The 17,461-nt window shown below is 53.0% G+C and overlaps 2 protein-coding genes across 5 annotated transcripts in view; one reads left to right on the forward strand and one right to left on the reverse strand.

Annotated features, from left to right (window-relative positions):
• IDH3B (isocitrate dehydrogenase (NAD(+)) 3 non-catalytic subunit beta) lies at positions 1 to 5,161 on the reverse strand. 3 transcript variants are annotated; one of them, XR_013999624.1, is made up of 13 exons: positions 4,694 to 4,762; positions 4,488 to 4,568; positions 4,286 to 4,384; positions 4,066 to 4,186; positions 2,331 to 2,391; positions 2,123 to 2,255; positions 1,885 to 2,018; positions 1,691 to 1,793; positions 1,436 to 1,582; positions 1,158 to 1,252; positions 976 to 1,036; positions 226 to 431; positions 1 to 117 (listed from the first exon to the last, which is right to left on the reverse strand). XR_013999624.1 is itself a non-coding variant. In XM_081148740.1 (12 exons), exons 1-12 carry the CDS (start codon positions 4,727 to 4,729, stop codon positions 345 to 347), a joined length of 1,158 nt encoding a protein of 385 aa, XP_081004866.1. In that variant the 5' UTR covers positions 4,730 to 5,161; the 3' UTR covers positions 1 to 344. The 3 variants fall into 3 exon arrangements, 2 of the variants coding, with proteins under 2 accessions (XP_081004866.1, XP_081004867.1); XM_081148740.1 differs by having other exon boundaries at positions 1 to 431; positions 4,694 to 5,161; XM_081148741.1 differs by lacking the exon at positions 226 to 431 and having other exon boundaries at positions 4,694 to 4,795.
• Positions 5,162 to 15,496: 10,335 nt separating this feature from the next.
• Positions 15,497 to 17,461, forward strand: part of EBF4 (EBF family member 4) — a gene marked incomplete at its 5' end in the record, with an annotated part of 46,284 nt that continues 44,319 nt past the window's right edge. The window contains 2 exons of one of the 2 annotated variants that reach the window (XM_081149711.1): positions 15,497 to 15,790; positions 16,298 to 16,419. In XM_081149711.1, the coding sequence (XP_081005837.1) occupies positions 15,497 to 15,790; positions 16,298 to 16,419 (416 nt within the window). Of the gene's footprint in view, positions 15,791 to 16,214; positions 16,420 to 17,461 lie in introns of those variants that run through there. The other variant, XM_081149712.1, reaches the window with a different exon arrangement.

The following is a 17,461-nucleotide window of genomic DNA, read 5'->3' on the forward strand; positions in this document are numbered from 1 at the left end:
TTGGTATGATATGTTTTATTGGACACCTTTATATGGATGTGCTTGGGACAGGGCATCAATGACAGCCTCAGTGAAGTCGCGGCAGGTGGCATAGCCACCCATGTCAGGAGTTCGAACCTGTGGGGGAGAATTGTCATCACCCCTGTGGCCTGGGCCCATCCCTACCCACCCCCCACCCCCACCCCCCGCTATACAATTCCCTAAGAAAGCCAGCCCCAGGACAACCTAGGCTCTGCCCAGAAGGTAATTATGGTCTAGAGGTTTAAGGGCTCTTCTCTGGTCCACTGTACTGAAGGGAGGTGTAGGTGGTATGGTCCTCATGAGGTTGGAGGGAATAAAGGGCTCTAGGCCCCATAGGGGTGCAGGTGGCCGATGACAGACTTGATGAAGTCGGTTGTGGTGCTGTAGCCGCCCATGTCTCGAGTCCGCACCTACAGCCACCACCGGCAACAGCCGTGGGGAAGAAGAGAAGAGAGCCCATGAAGGGGGGTAGGGCACTGTGATGGAAATGGGAGTCCAAGAAGGGGTGACAGCCAGAGGACAATGCAGCAGAGATGCAAGGAGGTTGCTAGGTTTGAAAGAACATGGACTTGTCCACTCAGAACTGAGGGCCAGAGCCACTACTAGGGCTATGCGCATCCTGGACAGTGAATGGGCAGAGAAGAAAGTAAGACAGGAAATACAGATTGGAGACAGGATGAAGATGCCTTGGAGAGAATAAGGAGACAAGACCAAGAGGATTAAAAAAAAAGATGCTCCATAAAAGGGCCAATGGATGGAGCAGGAAAGAGCGAGTAGCCGATGAGAACTAAAAGAACAGGATCAAGAGGATGAAACAGCCAAGAGGGAGGTGAAGAGCAGCCTGAGAGGGAAGGCAAGCTCAGATGTTCTTGGGACCTAGAGGGAAAGCAGGCCCCAGTTGAGGTTACCCAGAGAGCAGTGAGGCCTTGAACCCCAGAGCCTTTCTAAGCTCACCTTGCCAACTTTGATCACCTTCTTCACTGCATCTGCAATCATGTTGGAGTGATACTCTAGACTGTCAATGTGGACAGGAAAAAGTTGAGATTCCCCCTTCATCAGGCCCCAGTTTCCTCCCCCCGCCCCCCCATGCTCCCATCACAACACTGGGCCTCCTCCCCCAGCCCATCACAACCTACTTGAGGTGTCGCAGCATGTTGGAAGCTGACAGAAGCATGGCTGTGGGGTTGGCTATATTTCTACCCACTGCCTGGGCAAATGGGTGCCGGGCACCCTGTGAAGAGAGGGGCAGGCCAAAATCACTGGGAGCAGACATTATACAAACTAAGATCAGGGAAGGGCATCAGGGAAGAGAGAGGTCAAACCAGGTACAAAGAGGCATGGGGGGAAGCTATCAAGGGGGACCTGAGGTCAAAACTAGGGCACACACAACTAGAGAGGAGGTGACCTCACTTACCATCTCAAAGACTGCGTACTCTGCACTGTAGCTCTCACCAGGTACCACACCAGCTCCCCCAACCAGGCCAGCAGCCAGATTGTCAATAATGTTCCCATAGAGATTGGGCATCACCAGCACATCAAACTGGTAAGGATTCTGCACAAGCTGACGGGGAGGGGGGGGACGACACAGGAATGTGGGCATGGAGAAAAGTAAATTCCACTCCCCGCCCTCCCTCAGCATGTGAGAGTGCACACACGGGGAGGGCCTTACCTGCATGCAGCAGTTGTCTATGATCATTGTCTCAAACTTGATTTTGGGGTAGAGTTCAGCAACTTCCTCACAGCACTGCAGAAACAACCCATCCCCAAGTTTCCTGTCCATGGGCCAAAGGAAATAGATTCAGCCAAGAGATGCAGAGGATTACCTTCCCAGGAACCTACCCCACGCAAAGCCATGTCCCTCACATGATGTTGGCTTTGTGGACAGCCGTGACCTTGTCCCGCCCCTTCTTAGTGGCATAGTCAAAGGCGAATTTTGCAATCCGCTGAGATTTGGTTCGAGTGACAATCTTCAAGCACTCAATCACGCCCCTCGCACTCTGGGCAAGAAGAGAGAAACAGCTGAGTGATACTGGAAGGGAAGGAAGGAGGTACAGCTGCCTCCCACCTTCACTCCTGCCCTCCCTAATTTCTAGGGCCTCACCTCATGTTCCAGAGAGCTGTATTCTCCTTCTGTCTGCTCTCGAATGATCACCAGATCTAAATTGTTGTGTCGAGTCTTGTACCCAGGAAGTGACTTCACATGGACTACATTGGCAAACAAGTCCAACTTACGCCTGGGGTGGGACAGAACCATCAGCACTGTGCCTGGTGCTCCAGAATCCCTCTGACCCATGGCCCCTACCACCTACCTCAGTCGCATATCGTAGGAGGCTAGTTCCCCCTTATACTCCATTGGGGTGTGGATCTTTCCTGCACAAATAAAGTTGCAGAATCGGGAAAATGGCAGGCACAAGCCAAGCCCAAAGGAGCCCAGATCAGTGTCCATTCCCCTCAGTGACATAATGCAACCCAGACTCCCATCTCCCACTCCCAATCAGTGACCCTTAAACTCCTCTGGAGGTAAGGGGCAAAGAATAATGCAGTTAAAACCATACACATTTTGTCTACTGTTTTATTTTTAGTCACCATATTTATGTTGAAACTTCAAAATGACCTAAAAGGAGGACAGAAGATTTTTTCGTGTTATCAAAGATCCTGGGTTTAATATGTTTAGAAACAATGCTAGGGGATCGGTAACCTTTCTTGATGTTTCTGTGTCTACCTATTTACATTTTTTCAACCAACAATTATTGAGTATTGACCATGTGTAAGGAAGGTACTAGGTATATCAACCAAAAACACAACACACAACTCCTGTCCCCAAGGGGCAAAAAATACAGTGGGGAAGACAGACAACATAAAGGACACAATTTTAAAAAGCCATGGGAGAGGTAGTAATGACATACATAGAAACAGAAAAGAAATTCCCTCTGGTAATATCAGGAAATATCAAAGAACAGCTGGCACTTCAGCCAGACCTTACGTTAAGTGAGTGTAATAGACTAAATAGTGACCCCCAAAATGATATGTCCATGCCTAGACCTGTAAATGTGACCTCATTTAGGAAAACAGTGTTCGAAGATATAATTAAATTAAGGGTCTTGAGATGAAATCAGCCTAAATTAAGGTGTGCCCAAAAATCCAATGACAAGCCTTTATACAAGAAGAGGAGGAGAAACAGATACACAGGCCCAGAGAGGAGAAAGCCATATGAAGACTGTGTCAGCAATTGGAGTGATGCATCTACAAGCCAAGGAATGCCTGGTGCCAGGCACCACCAGCAGCTGGAAGAGCCAAGGAAGGTTCTCCCCTAAGCCTTCAGAGCGAGCCCTGCCAAGACCTTAATTTTGGAATTCTGGCCTCCAGAACTGTGAAAAAATAAAATTTCTGTTATTTTAAGCCTCCTGTTGTGTAATAATTGGTTACGATAGCCCTAGGAAAGTAATAAATTGAGTGAGGAGGATTCTGACAGGTAGCATGAGAACATTCTGGGCAGAAGGAACAGCATAAGTCAAGATAGTGTATGCATTTGGAAACTAACACAGCCTAGTGTGACCAAAGCACAGAACAAGTGTTGTGGAAACAAAGGCAGAAAAGCTGATAGTCACTGTACAAAGAACTTACTTTCCTATGGTAAGGCTGGGCCAGGCAAAGTCATGTTGGTCTTTCCAAGAGAAAAGAAAGGTGAAGAAAATGAACTGCAGGGACAGAACTGGAAGCCAAAAAATCTAATGAGGAGATTCAAGTAGGGAAGAAAAGGGGAGACAGAAAAGTGGCAGCTAGAAGTAGCATTCTAGAAACACAATTAACAAGACTTGATGACCCATGATGTAGCCCCATGACAGACAATGAACTCTTGGAGCCTTCCTGCAGAGACAACTCACATGATCTCTCAATTCCTGTGTTCCCAACTGGAAGGAACAAATGGCCAGGAACCTGGTGGGAGCTCAGGGGGAGTTAATGTATTAGTACATGCGGAGGGAAGCTTAATGAACATCTGTTCATTTGATTTTAAATGACACATGGGCAACAGGGCAGACATACCAATGATGGCCACCTTGTTCTCCTTCATGGAACTCAGAACTTGCTCCAGCTTCTCCTCAGAAGCCATATTCTGCACCTCGCTCAGGTAATGCTCCTGAAACTCCACCGGCACACAGGCAGCCTTCAGGGACAGGTCCCAGAAATTACAGGGTCAGGATCAAGTAAGTTCTTTCCAACCCACCCCATCGTCCATGCCGGCTGATTGCCCCAGGCAACTCGCCTTGAACACCTCCTTGACAGCATGCATCAGTTCAGGCCCCACGCCGTCTCCTGGCACCATCGTTACGGGAAAGGCGCCCTCCACCCTCACGTCCTCGGCCTGCAACGGGGGCCATCAGAGCTAGTGCTGGGGTAGGAGCAAGAGTCGGGGGGACGGGGGGGCACGGAGGATGAGGGGAGGGACGAGCGGGCCTTGTGCTTACCAGGCTCCGGGAGGCCGAGTGCGCCACAGCCGAAGTACACAGGCCCCTCCATGCCCCGGGGTTCGGGGCGGCGACCAGCGCCTGCGATAGAGACACACAGCCTGTGAGTCAGGTCTGGAACCCCCAGACACGGAATACTGCAGTGAACCGGGTGAAACCCCGCCGATCCTCCCCCCAACCCCGGCCGGCCGGCTCCCGGGCCTCACTCGGGTCAGCCAGCGGACACCGCTGAGAGCCGCCATGTTCTTTGCAGGAAGTCGCGAGAGAAGTGACGTCAGAAGCCTGCGCGGCCCCGCACCCTGACTTCCGGCCTGTCCCAGGACCCCGGAGGGAGCCTCTTCGTACGGCCGACGCCCCCGCCCGCTTCTCTTCGTGCTTTTCCAGCCTCTTCCAGGCGCCCCTCTCCTGCAGGCCGAAGGGACGCACCACCGCTTCCTTTATTGCTTTTTCCGTCACCACATTTATGTTGAAACTTCCAAATAACGTTAAAGAAGTATATGAGGCTTTATGTTTAATACGAAGTTGAGACGGTACTGGGGAGTCTGCCTTAGTGCTCTTCGTGTCTCCCTGTTGCTTATTCTGTAACCAGCACTTGCTCGCGCTCGGGCGGCAGGCACCGGGCGCTCGCGCAGCCCGCGGGAGGCGCCGCGTGGCCGGTTCCCTCGCCGGCGTCTGGCCGGCCGGCTCCCGCCCCAGTCACGTCTCCTCGCTGCTTTTGCCGCGTCTTGTCCTTTGCTCAGGCGGTTGTTACCTGAGAGTGTGCCCCAGCCCTGAACTCCCCTGAGCAGGCCTGTAAATGAACACAGAACTTATTTTAAGCATATAAATGTGGCTCAAGGTAAGTTTCAGACTGATTTTTAAAGTTCCAGTCCCATGCTGTGTACAACTGACACGCCTAAAAACACAAGGACAGGAGGAGCTGCCTAAGCCAGTGCTCCGAAGTGTGGCTTTGAGTCACCTGTCCAGGCGGGCCAGGGGCATTGTTCAGAATGCAGGCTTAGGAGTGCCCCCCCCCCGCTTGCTGAATCCACCTCTCAGGATTGGGGCCCCAGAAAAATACCTATTTAACAGTCTCCCTCAGATGATAACACTGAAATTTAAAAATCTCTAGTTAAGTTCTCTGTGATTTATATACCTCATCCATCCAAAAAGGTGCAGGGCATTCTCCCAGCCCCAGGGAGGGAATGCAGTGGCTCTAATCTTGGAGGCCAAGCACAGGTTTTGTGCCTCTGCCTCTGACGTCCTTTAGGCAGGACATTCCCTACAGTAGGTGGAATGAAGAGATTTATAGATTTAAAAATTAGATAATAAACTTGTAAGAGTCTTGAACAAATGAATGATGTATGAATATAAGGCTGTTATAATTATAGTTAATATAATTTATTAATGTATAATATTAATACAACATACTCCTCTACCTCCACTCATACAGCCCACATCAAGAGAGTATCACCATCTTGTTTCCATAGACTCTCTAGTCCCAACTTCCATACTGCTATTGCCATCCACCACCATTTTTCTCCTCCAAGTATCACTCTTCCTGATGAAGAAAAAGTGGGAGATTAACTCTTTTTTAAAACTATATTTTATGTTACTTAGGAAACTTAGGGTGGGAAAGAAGAGAGATGTGCCATCTTGATCCAATCTCTGAAAATAACCTAATTTTAATCCCAGAAAATGCTAATTTTCTTGAAAGTAACTACAACACTGTTTACATCGCTAAATTCTGCATAGACCTGAGCCCAGTCTGACACTCAAACAATATCTGCTGATATAACACCATGGGGCTGTCAGCAGGGTGAAAAGGACTGCTGAGGGGTACTAATTGGTTCAAGCAGAGATAAGATCATCATTGTCTTAAGGCCATGTCTTAAAGAGTCAGCAGACTCATTGTTTTATTTTGCTGCATAGTGTTCTACAAGTGAATTTGCTAACTTTATTGAGCCTTTCTCAAGCTGATGGATATTTAGTGATTTCTAGTTTGAGTCATTACCAGCAATATTGCTATGTACATCCCTGTACAATTTTCTTTGTACACATGATAAATGTTAGAAAGTGCCCCAACAAAGCACCTGTGCCCATTTGTATGGTTCAGTTATGAATGTGCTCTGTTGCAATAAACAGAAAACTTATTTAAAAAAATAAGGGTTGTTGGGGTTTTCCCTTCGCTTCTGAAGGTAAGGAGTTCCTGGGATTGGTTTAGCTGTTTGGAGATGCCCACTGAAATCCAGGCTCTCTAACTTTCCAGTCTGCCAGCCTAGTGTGTTGTCTGAGATCCTTGTGCTTGGTGCCTTATACTAACCATATGGCTCCTGCAGCTCTAAACATTGCTTCTGCATTCAGAGCTGGAAAAGGGGGACAACAGTTCCAGCCATACCTGTTCCTTCTTATCCGAAACCTAAATGCATTCCCAGAAACACTCTCAGCAGATTTCCATTAGGTATCACATGCCAGAAGTAAATCAGTGACCACTCTTACTACAAGAAAACTGAGAAAGAGGGGAAGAGGTTCGTCCTGATTGGCTTAAACTAGGGTGTCTGAAATGGAGCGTTAGGTGAACCAAAAACATTACCAGTTTATTTGGTTGAGCACCACAAGTGGCCATTCACGCCCAAAGTGAACAAAAGTCTTGCTTACTTGTACAGCCCTATACTCTCCCTCTATGCTCCCCTATCTCTCTCCCTACGTTACTCCACCCTCAGCTGCTTTGAAGAAAAAATGGAGTATGCTGGGAACTTTCATAGAGGCGAAGGCCTCAGATGTTTATAACTCCGTAGGACCCAAGCACCCATGTCACCATCTTACCCAGTCCTGTTGTTGGATGAAGGCAGGAGTGGCTGAAGGCACCAAGAAATGCAGGGATAGGGGGGTGAGGGGGTGACAGCAATGGTCCTGGGCTTGGACCATTGTTTCAATCCGACTGGTACAAATGCATGTACTTTTCCTGTCACCCAAATGGCCTTGGTTCACATATGGCAACTGACGCTGTAACTATTTGTTAACACTGACCATGTGACTTAACCAAACCAGTGTAATGATGATGCAAATCAGATTTCACACTGAATCTTGAACTGGAGAGACATGTATATGTTTTGTATGTGACCTTCAGGGTGTATATTTATATGTGGGCCATGGAAAGTCTCCATATTAGGGTTGGGGATTGCTTTTTGGCCCATCTGTTTTTTTCTATAATTATTGGCAATGACATCAAAGATCAGTAGACTAGTCTAAAACTCACTTGTGAGAATTTTAATAGATAATAACCTGGCTTTAGACTATAGTCTGACTTCCTGAAATAAGATGTACTGAACCCCTTGGGACTTATTCACAGGTGACTGAGTATGGGACCCTGGGTGGCATGGTTGAAGTCAACACTTCAGGTTGGCCTCATTTTGCTGCTAGAGGTTCTATTGATAGTGGCCTTAATTAAATTCTGTATGAGACAGATTGAACAGATTTGGATGCAGCCTCTGCTGATCAGATTAATCAGAATGGCGGGTGGAGTGGCATACTCATGTGAATATTCACGTTCAGCCAAGAATGTGTAGGGCCAATTGTTGGGAGAGGCAAGCTGCCATAGGCCCTGTGCATCACAGCTCATTTTTACTGGACCTGCCAAGAATATAAGGCCCTGACCACTTTGCCTGGATTATTTATTCTTTTATAATCCTATTTATTTTTCAATTACAGTTCACATACAATATTCTATCAGTTTCAGGTATACAACATAGTGATGAGATATTTATATAACTTACAAAAGGATCACCCCAGTAAGTCTAGGACCCATCTGACACCATACATAGTTATTAGTATATTACAGTGTTCCCTATGCTGTACTTTACATCCCCATGACTACTTTTATAACTGCCAATTTGTACTTCTTAACCCCTTTACCTTTTTCACCCCACCACCCAACCCACCTCCCACCTGGAAACCATCAAAATGTTCTCTGCATCTATGAGATTATTTCTGTTTTGTTTGTTGCATGGACTATTTCTCGGGGGGGGGGGGGAGGGGGGAGAGGGCAGGAATCAACCTCGAGGAATGAAGTAATAGCTCTCTCCAGAACAAAGAGCGTGCTGTTGCCTTATATAAGAGAGGGGGGTTCTCCACGCTCATGCTCCTCAGGCCAATGCAAACCCACTATATGCACAGCACCCACAGGGCTCCTCCATATTGCCCCTATGGGACTAGGGGGCAAGAAGAAATTACACAAACATGATGCTTTTGCTACTTGCTGTGCTATAATAAATTTCTGTTTCTGCTCCAGGAATTTCATGTCTCTGCCAGCCTGCATGAAACAGTAACAGGTTAACTTATTGGCTTGAAAGTAATGGTGGGTGGAGTGGCAAATTCCAAATACTTACGTGTAGTGGGATGAAAGAGAAAAAACAGTAACTGCTAGGAAGGACCTTACCTTAGGAGAAAGGGTGTCCCGGGTGTTGTCTTAGTCTGCTCAGGCTGCTATAGCAAAATACCATAGATGGGGGGGGTGTATTTTAAACAATAAAAATTTTTCTTCTTTTTTTAAGATTTTATTGATATTTAGAGAGAGAAGAAGGGAGAGGGAGGGAGAGAGAGAAACATCAATGTGAGAGGGTAACATCTATAGGCTGCCTCCTGCACGCCCCCTACCAGGGCTAGAGCCCAAAACCCGGGCATGTACCCATGGGAATGAAACCAGCAACCTTTCAGTGCATGGGATGATGCCCAACCAAGCAGATCGCCAAGGCAAAAAGAAAAAAATTATTTTCTTACAGTGCTGGAAAGGCTGGGAAATCCAAGATCAAGGTGCCAGCTGATTCAGTTCCTGGTGAGGACTCTCTTCCTGGCTTGCAGATAGCCGCCTTCTCACTGTGTCCTCACATGGTGGAGAGAGAGCTCTGGTCTATATTTATCTTCTTATAAGAGCACTAGCTCTATCAGATTAGGTCTCCATCCTTATAATCTCATATAACCTTTATCACCTCCTCAAGGGCCCTATTTACAAATACAGTCACAATGGATGTTAGAAATTCAACATATAAATTTCAGGGGGACAAACATTCAGTCCATAACAGGTGTCATCCAGATTTCACTTAAGGCTGGAGGTGAGCCCGGCCAGGCGTGGCTCAGCGGTTGAGTGTCAGCCTAGGATCCAGGAGATTGAGGTTCGATTCCCAGTCAAGGCACATGCCTGGGTGGCGGGCTCAATCCCCAGTTGTGGGCCTGCATGAGGTGGCGGATCAATGACTCTCTCATCATTGATGTTTCTCTCTCCCTCTCCTTTCCTCTTTCTAAAATCAATAAAGATTATATATATATATATATATTTTTTTTTTTTTTTTAAGGCTGGAGGTGAGAGAAACCTTTAAAAGAAATGTTGAGGCTGGCCTGCATGGCTCAGCAGCTGAGCCTCGACCTACGATCCAAGAGATCGAGGTTTGATTCCTGGCCAGGAAACATGCCTGGGTTGCGGGCTCGATCCCCAGTAGAGGGCAAGCAGGAGGTAGTCCATCAGTGGTTCGCTCATCATTGATGTCTCCCCCCCCTTCCCCCCTCTCTAAAATCAAAAAACATATCCTCAGGTAAGGATTTTTTTTTTTTAATTAGGAGGTCTTGAAGGACCTTGGAAGGGGCCTGTATGGATGAGGGTTCTTGAAATTTAAGCCTCCTGGAGAATTGGCCTCTGCCAGGTGCTCTCCCACCTGTCCCCTCCACTCCCCTCACCTCCTACCCTACCCTGCTTTACTTCAGAGATGATGGCTTCCTTTGCTATTGACCACACAGCACTCAGAGAAAGAAGTTGATCTTGCCTCACAAGTCAAAAATGTACAGACGTTTCCCCACCCCCCACCCCGCCCCTTTCTCCATCCCCTTCATTCCTTTGGGGCCACTTTCTCTCTCTAGAGCTCACCCGCAACTTGCCTCCCCCTCCTTCAAGACGCACACCTCTGCTTTCTTTCTCTTAAGCTCCAAGGGCCCTTCTTTTGCTGCTGTAGTTTGTTTCTTCTACCTCTGGGACTTTCTAAATAAACTTTCGCTTGTATTTGAAAAGATTATATATACACACACACACACATACACACACTTTTATTTCAGATTTTCCGCCAGTGGCATGTTAGCTAAGGGGCAGCTCTCCAGGCCAGTGTTGGTGCTGTTACAGTTAGGTTAGAAACCTGCAGGTCCTGGACCCTCTCTTAAAGCTGGAAGATGAACAAAGGGGCAGCCTAGAGAAGATCTTGCAGCACCTGGGAAAATGGTTCCCTTCACCTTCCTCAGTGGGGATTTAGACTGGTTGTCTTTCAGATGGCTTGTGATTGGTAGGGGTGTGATCAGCCAGGAACTGGCAGCCTTTGCTCCAGCCCAGAAACTGAAGATGGCAGCTTCACTCCCCTGCCGAAGCGTCCACCGTTACAGCTCACTGTCTTGTTATTTAGGATTGAATAGCTGAGCCTAGATGCATGGGATGGATCCTAAGGCAAGACTAACACCTGTAGTGCAGGTTTTTCCTGAAGCAGTTGAAGAGACCTCAGCAGTCAACGGGGAGGAAGGCTAAGAGCTGGACATACCCACCAGGAAACCTCTGGGATGGCCTACTCATTTCTGTTTTCTTCGTGGAACTATTTGAACAGTCATTTTTAATGCATGCTTTAATTTTTTAAAAATTCTTCCTATATTTAATTCCCATCAGGGAACTTGATGACAAGTGGATCCAAGTGCCGACCTGACACCCTGGGACCTCCAGGGGGCGCTACGGCTCAACTTCTGCCAATGCACCACTTCGGGTCTGTTTTCCATGGTCTGTACACCCTTTTGGAAATAAAAAGAGGGAAGGATGGAAGAGTTCTGCCAATTTTTAAGATCTGGTTTTAAAGCCAGGCCTACAGGAAAAAATTCCAGGCTCCTCGGTATAACATGCTAGGCACAAGCATGATGCTGCAGGTGCTAAAATCTTGGGCTCTGAGGCAAGTGCCCCAAACCCACTCGGTGAGCCCTTCTTGTCTTACTCATGCTGGTCCTTCTTCCCAAGACCCCCTTTTCCCCTTCTCAGGCTCAGGCCCTCCTGTGCTGGTCCCCGTGCTTGCCTATGCATTTTTTTCCCCCCTAAATATGTTTTTATTGATTTCAGAGAGAGGAAGGGAGAGAAAGGGAGAGGGAGACAGAAGCATCAGTAATGAGTCATTGATCAGCTGCCTCCTGCATGCCCCCCACTGGGGATGGAGTCCGAAACCCAGGCATGTGCCCTGACCAGGAATCAGACGTGACCTCCTGGTTCGTAGGTCAACGCTCAACCACTGAGCCATGCCGGCAGGCCTGCCCGTGCATTTTTAACATCCCAGATCACTCTGGAGTGACAGAGTGTCACAAGTCCTCCACCACCACGCTGGTGCCCCTAAGGGCAGAGCCTGTGTTTTAGCCTTTGCTTATTCTCCAGCACTGCACACATGACGAGAGCCCTTCCCGTGGACGTGCGCACAAATCGCCCTGGCAGGGAAGCATGAGGTCAGAGGCTCTGGGCTGGTGGTCTGGGGTGAGCCTCTGCCTGGGCCAGAAAGGACTGGCATTCTCTGCAGGCTTGGACCCAGCCTCCTCTGTTACCACCACCCCTCCAGCTCTCTGTAACCACAACCACAGCCAGCCCCCAATCCCTTCCTCATGGAGAAGCTGCAGCAGTTTGAGGAGAAATTTGCCAAAGGAACTAAGATAAATAATGCAAAATAAAAACACACATGGAGGTCCAAGAAACAGACTTGCTGGATCTAAAGCAGAGATGATTACCTTCGATCCCAAAGGCTGCCCCACAATTTGCTCACTGGCCTTCCACCTACTAAGCAAGCCCAGATGGCACCCTCATCACCCAGAGCCTTACTCCTTGGTTCAGAGGTTCTAACCCAGAAGCCCTTCTCTGGTGCTGCAGACCGTGAGAAGCCCCAAACACCACCCTGGTTGGTTTCTTTCTAATCCATGTGGGTAGAATAGAATAGAAACCCTTATAAGTCAGGAGCCCATGCAGACTGGCCTTAGCTCAGTACCACTTTCCTGGGTTGACTGACTTCCCTTTCTGCACCAGGTTAACACTGAGCACCTATGTCCCAAATGTACCTTGGAAAGAGTCTTCTAGAACCATGAAGATCTGCAACACGAAGGCCCTTCAACTATTATGAAAAGGAATGTGGACCCTGTTGCCTCCCAGAGAAAGGTGAGGGCACTGCAGGTAGAGAGGACAGCCAGAGTAAAGGCATGGAGCTGAGTGTGGGACCCGTATTTGAGAAACCGTGTGACATTCTGTGTCAGCTAAGTAAAAGACTCACACAGCAAGGGAATGGACAGAAGGCTGGCAAGAGACCTTTGGATCAGGCATCAAAGGGCCTAGAGTGTCCCTAAACTGAGTCCTTAAATGTCTCCTTGGGGAGCCATGAGAAAGATTTGGAAGTTTCTAAGCAGGTGATGGCATGCTTTAAAAACAAACTGTGGCAGGAAGATGGAGGGTGGTTGGGGGTGGATGGCTGGGGGCAGGGAGACAGCCAAGGAGGCTGTCATCAGACTGGGGTAAATTTCTCCTCCAAGCCAGAGTGGAGTGCAGGGGAAGACAAATACATTTGATTGCTAAAGATATTCACTGTGGGCCCTGGGGTAAGGAGGACATGGAGGGAGAATCCTTAAGATCTCACAGAGGTGTCTGTGGACAGGGTAAGGAAAGAACCAGAAACGAATGCCTGGCCCCCAACTCTGATGGGCAATCAGGAGGAGGTGCCATGGGCAATGTGGCCTGGGCATGTGGAGATGAAGCAGGCCTGGCCCAGGGGCAGAATTAGGGACCCTCAGTGGAGGCAGGTGCTCCCCTCCTCCCCGAGGGTCAAGCCCAGCCCTGTCCTCACTCACCAGCTGACATTCAGTACTGACAGAAGCAGGACAGAGGCCCACACTAGATCTTTCTCCCACAGATGGTCTCTGAGACTGTGGAAGAGCGTAAGTTCTCAGAGGGAGAAGGGAGCAAGGCACAGAAGGGCTGAAGTACTCAGAGAGGTAAGAGGGGAGACAGGGTGCTCTGATCATCAGGGTGGCTTTCCCAGGTGAGTGGGAGGTGGGGTGGGGACCCCAATGCTGCAGGGGCCTGAGGCAGATTGAAGAGCAAACAGCAGCAGAGCTGCCAGGGCTCCGGAGTGGCTTGCTGGGGGCTGGCAAGGAAGGAATCCTTTTGGGGAAGTGTGCCTGTGGCTTTCTCAGAAACAGGAGGGGCACAAGTTGGCGGAGGAGGCGGGGACAAGGGGATGGCTCTTTTAAGAATGGGGAGTTCTGAGCAGAGGAAAGCCGGAAGAGCAAAACCCAAACAGATCAGGTGGGGCAACATCAGGAGGTGAAAAGATGGGGCTGAGCAAAGAGGTCCCCGGCACTTGTTTCTCTAAGGTGCCAGGAGAGGAGAGAATGGAGGAAGAAACCGAGAGGATGACAAAGGCGGCCGGCTGAGAGACAGCAGGGTCCTGTCAAGATTCCCTGCACCCTCTCCGTTAGGTAAGAGGCAGGGTGTCTGCTAGAAATTTCAAAGCCAGAGGCAGGTTTGAAGGTGGTGCACATATGCAACAGCTTTGGGGGGGGGGGTGTCTCTGGAGCAGTACTGCTCAAATGTAACGCGCACACAAACCGCCTGGAATCTTGTTAAAAGGCAGGTTCTGATTCAGCAGGTCTGGGCAGGGCCTAAGACTCTACATTTCTAACCAGCTCCCACGTAATGCCAATGCTGTGTCCAGGGACCACGCTGGGAGGAGCAAGGATTAGAGAGCCAGGTAAGGAGGTGGAGAGACTGGCCTAAGAATTCACCTTAAGGACAGACCTCCCTTTGATCATCTCACCTGGGGTAAAGCTGAGACCTTGATTAGTCTGGGAGGGAGGAACAGTCTCTGCAGGTGATGGGAAGGGGGGCAGGGAGAGGAGGCGATGGTAAAGGGGGCTGAGGTCAACAGGAGGTGGGGGAACCTCTGGGGTGCTGGGGGCCTAGCAGTATCCCTGAGATTCCACACTTGGAGGCCCCTCAAATAGAGGATGGGAGTCAGTTGGGGCAGGAAAGTGATATTCCAGGGGTGTCTGAGAGTGACACAGAGGGCAGGGCAGGCCAGGCCACCCCCATGCTGTTCTGCAGGAAAGTGCTGGACTCATTCTGGGCTGGTGCAAAACCTGGCCAAGACACACCAGGACAGAATGTGGGGAGAGGGGCAGAAGTGGCTCTGCCCTGGGGTCAAGGGCAAGATGGGTTCTGTGCCAGGAACTAATAAAAGAGAATGAAATCTGAGAGGGACGATTCTCTGGCTGAAGAGAGACAAAGTGAGTTGGCTCTGAGTCCCAACTCCAATCCCTAAGTCTCCAACTTGCAATAAAAAATCAAGAGGTTTCTGGAAGGCACAGGTTGGAAAGAACGGTTTAGGCGCCTGGACTAGGGATGGCGGGCGGGGCGGGCGGGCAGGGACCCCGGGGTCCAGGCTGACGGACAGAGGCTTAGTCCCGGCTGGGGTTAAACCGAGGTCAGCGGATCAGCGGTGCGGGGAGGGCGGCCGGTGGAGCAGGAGCACCGCCTGGAGGCGTCAAGCTGAGCGGCGAGTGGGGAGCAGGCCGCCGGCGCGAGGGGCCGCGGCGCCCGGGGCGCGAGGCTGGGCGGGCGCGGGGCGTCCGCGGGCGACCCCAGGGGGGCCCCGAGCGCGGCGCCGCCCGCCCCTCCGCCAAGGGCCCCGCGCCCGCCCGCCGCCCGGCCGCCCCGGCCCCGCAGCCCCTCGCGCCTTCCCGCAGCCTCCGCAGGCCGCAGCCCCCGGCCCCCGCCACCGGCTCGCCAGGGTCCGCCCCGCCGCGCAGCCCGGGCCCGGCCGCTCCTCCCCCGATGATGTCACGTCCCCGGCCGCCCCTCGGCCGGCCGCCGCCCCGCCCCCGCTCCCCGGCCCCCAGTCCCCCGGGCCCGCCCGCTCCCGCCAGCCCTCCTCCCGCCCGCGCTCCCTCCCTTCGGCTCCCGCTCCCCCGGGAGCGGCGGCGGCGGCGGCGGGATGGCCCGGGCCCGCGGCCAGGCCCTGGGGAGCGGCGGGCGGCGGCGGCCGCGGCGGGGCGGCGCGGGAGCCGGGCCCCGTGGGGAGTCGGCCGGGCTGCTGCTGCTGCTGCTCCAGGTGCTGCCGCCCGCGGCTGCGGCGGGGCCGGGGCGCCGGGGCACGCGGGGCGCTGGCGGCGGCGCCTGCGGGCCCGGCGCTGCCCGCGCCTTTCCCCGGGACGCGCGGCTGCTGCTGCTCCTGCCTCCCCTGCCGCCGCCGCCGAGCCCCGCGCCCGCAGCCTCCGCCTCCCGGATGGTAATCAGCGCCCCGCGCCGGCGCCGCGGGCGGGCGGTGGGCGGGGGTGGGGGCGGCGAGGGGGAAAGGGCGGGCAGCCCCGCGCCCCCTCCTTGCCGGAGGCATCTCCTGGGGCGCCCCCCCCCTCCGACGACCGCGGCCCTGGGCAGCCGCCAGAGCGCGCCTCTGGGGCGCCTCCGCGCGGACCGGGTGCCGGCTGCGCGGCCGCCCAGCCCACCCCGCGCACAGTCCGCCCGCGGCGCTCAGGCCGCGGGGGAATCCCTCCGTCTCCCCGCCCCGCGCCCGGGAGGGGAGGGGAGGGGACGGCGCGGGCGCTCGCCGACCCGCTTTCTCCGAGGGAGCGCCCCAGAGGCGCGCGCTCTGAGCCGCCGGGACTCGGCGCTGCTCCGCGCTCGGAGAGGCGCCGCTGCCGTCGGGTCCGGGGAGCCGAGACGCCCTCGGCCTCAGGGGCAGCGGACCCCCGGCGCTGGGGGCCCACCACTGCGCGCCCTTATGTTCCCTGCCCAGGACGCTCTGCCCCGCGGCGGGCTGAACCTGAAGGAGGAGCCGCTGCTGCCGACCGGGCTGGGCGCGGTGCGCTCCTGGATGCAGGGCGCGGGCATCCTGGACGCCAGCACCGCGGCGCAGAGGTAAGCGCCCCGACGGGACCCGCGCGCCTTCGCTCGGCGGGCTGCGCGGCTACGCGGGGCTGGAGGGAGCCGGAGCCCGGACGGCCCCCGCGAGCTCTCCCGCCGCCCTACCCCGCGGCGGCGCTTCCTCCCGAGGGCGTGGGGCGGGGGGGCCGGCCGGGGCTTCTGCCTCCGCTCGTGGCTGTCCCGGCTCTGACTTCTGACTGCCACGAGCGGGCCGGGCCAGCCGTGGCTCTAGCGAAGAGGTATCCGGCTGCCCGCCGCCCCAGAGCCTCGTCCCACAGCCACCAGCTGTCAGGCAATGGCCAGCCCCTGCTTCCTGGGCAGTCCCTGTACCCCTTCGGGTCCAATTCCCCGACCCTCTGCGGGGAAAAGCGCACATCCAGCCCCCTTTCTGCTTTCCCACGCCCCTCAGAGTTGGAGGGTGGGTGTGCAGGCCTAAGGTGAGGTGGGCAGTCCGCTTGGCTGGAACGATTGGGGCTGGGAATGGGGCAGGGCCGCTCAGGTCCCGCCTCTTCTCAAGGTGTTTTTCTGTAGGTCCCGCGGGAGGCAGGGTGTCCCTGGGAACCCAGAACCCACACCCATCTCCTTGACTCCTTTGCAGGAGTCTGGGCAGGGAGGTTGGGTGGGGGATGGACTCTTGGATTTGGAAAGGAAGTTTAAAGATTTGTTTACCTGCCCCCATAACACTCGGGCCCCAGCTTTTTGTATCCCTGGGGGGTTGGGGGGAGGACTAGGGGGCTGCTGCTTCTGCCGGCAGCTGGACTGTGAAAGCCTGGCTTCCCAGGGTCCTGAGCAGCTGCTTGTCCAGCAGCCTGAAGGGATTCTGATAGGAGGCTGCCAGGGCGGAGCAGGCCTGGCCCCTGGGCCATACATTCACATCCCGAGTCCTGTCTAGGGGACACCACTTATAGTCCAGTCCCACCCTTACCCCTAAACACACACGCACACCTGTTTCATGCTCAGACTGAGTCAGTGATTGTGCACCCCTGTCCTTTTATGACTGTCAGGAGGGAGCGCGGGGAGTTCTCTCTGGAGCTCA

Source organism: Miniopterus schreibersii (assembly GCF_964146895.1).
Source record: "Miniopterus schreibersii genome assembly, chromosome: 10".
NCBI classification, from domain to species: domain Eukaryota; kingdom Metazoa; phylum Chordata; class Mammalia; order Chiroptera; family Miniopteridae; genus Miniopterus; species Miniopterus schreibersii.

Coding starts and splice junctions, on each gene's coding strand:
- IDH3B (XM_081148741.1), bottom strand. CDS start 4,729: ATGGCGGCTCTCAGCGGTGTCCGCTGGCTGACCCGA. Junction 4,385..4,487: donor ACTCGGCCTCCCGGAGCCTG/GTAAGCACAAGG, acceptor CCCCCGTTGCAG/GCCGAGGACGTGAGGGTGGA. Junction 2,019..2,122: donor ACAGCTCTCTGGAACATGAG/GTGAGGCCCTAG, acceptor CTTCTTGCCCAG/AGTGCGAGGGGCGTGATTGA.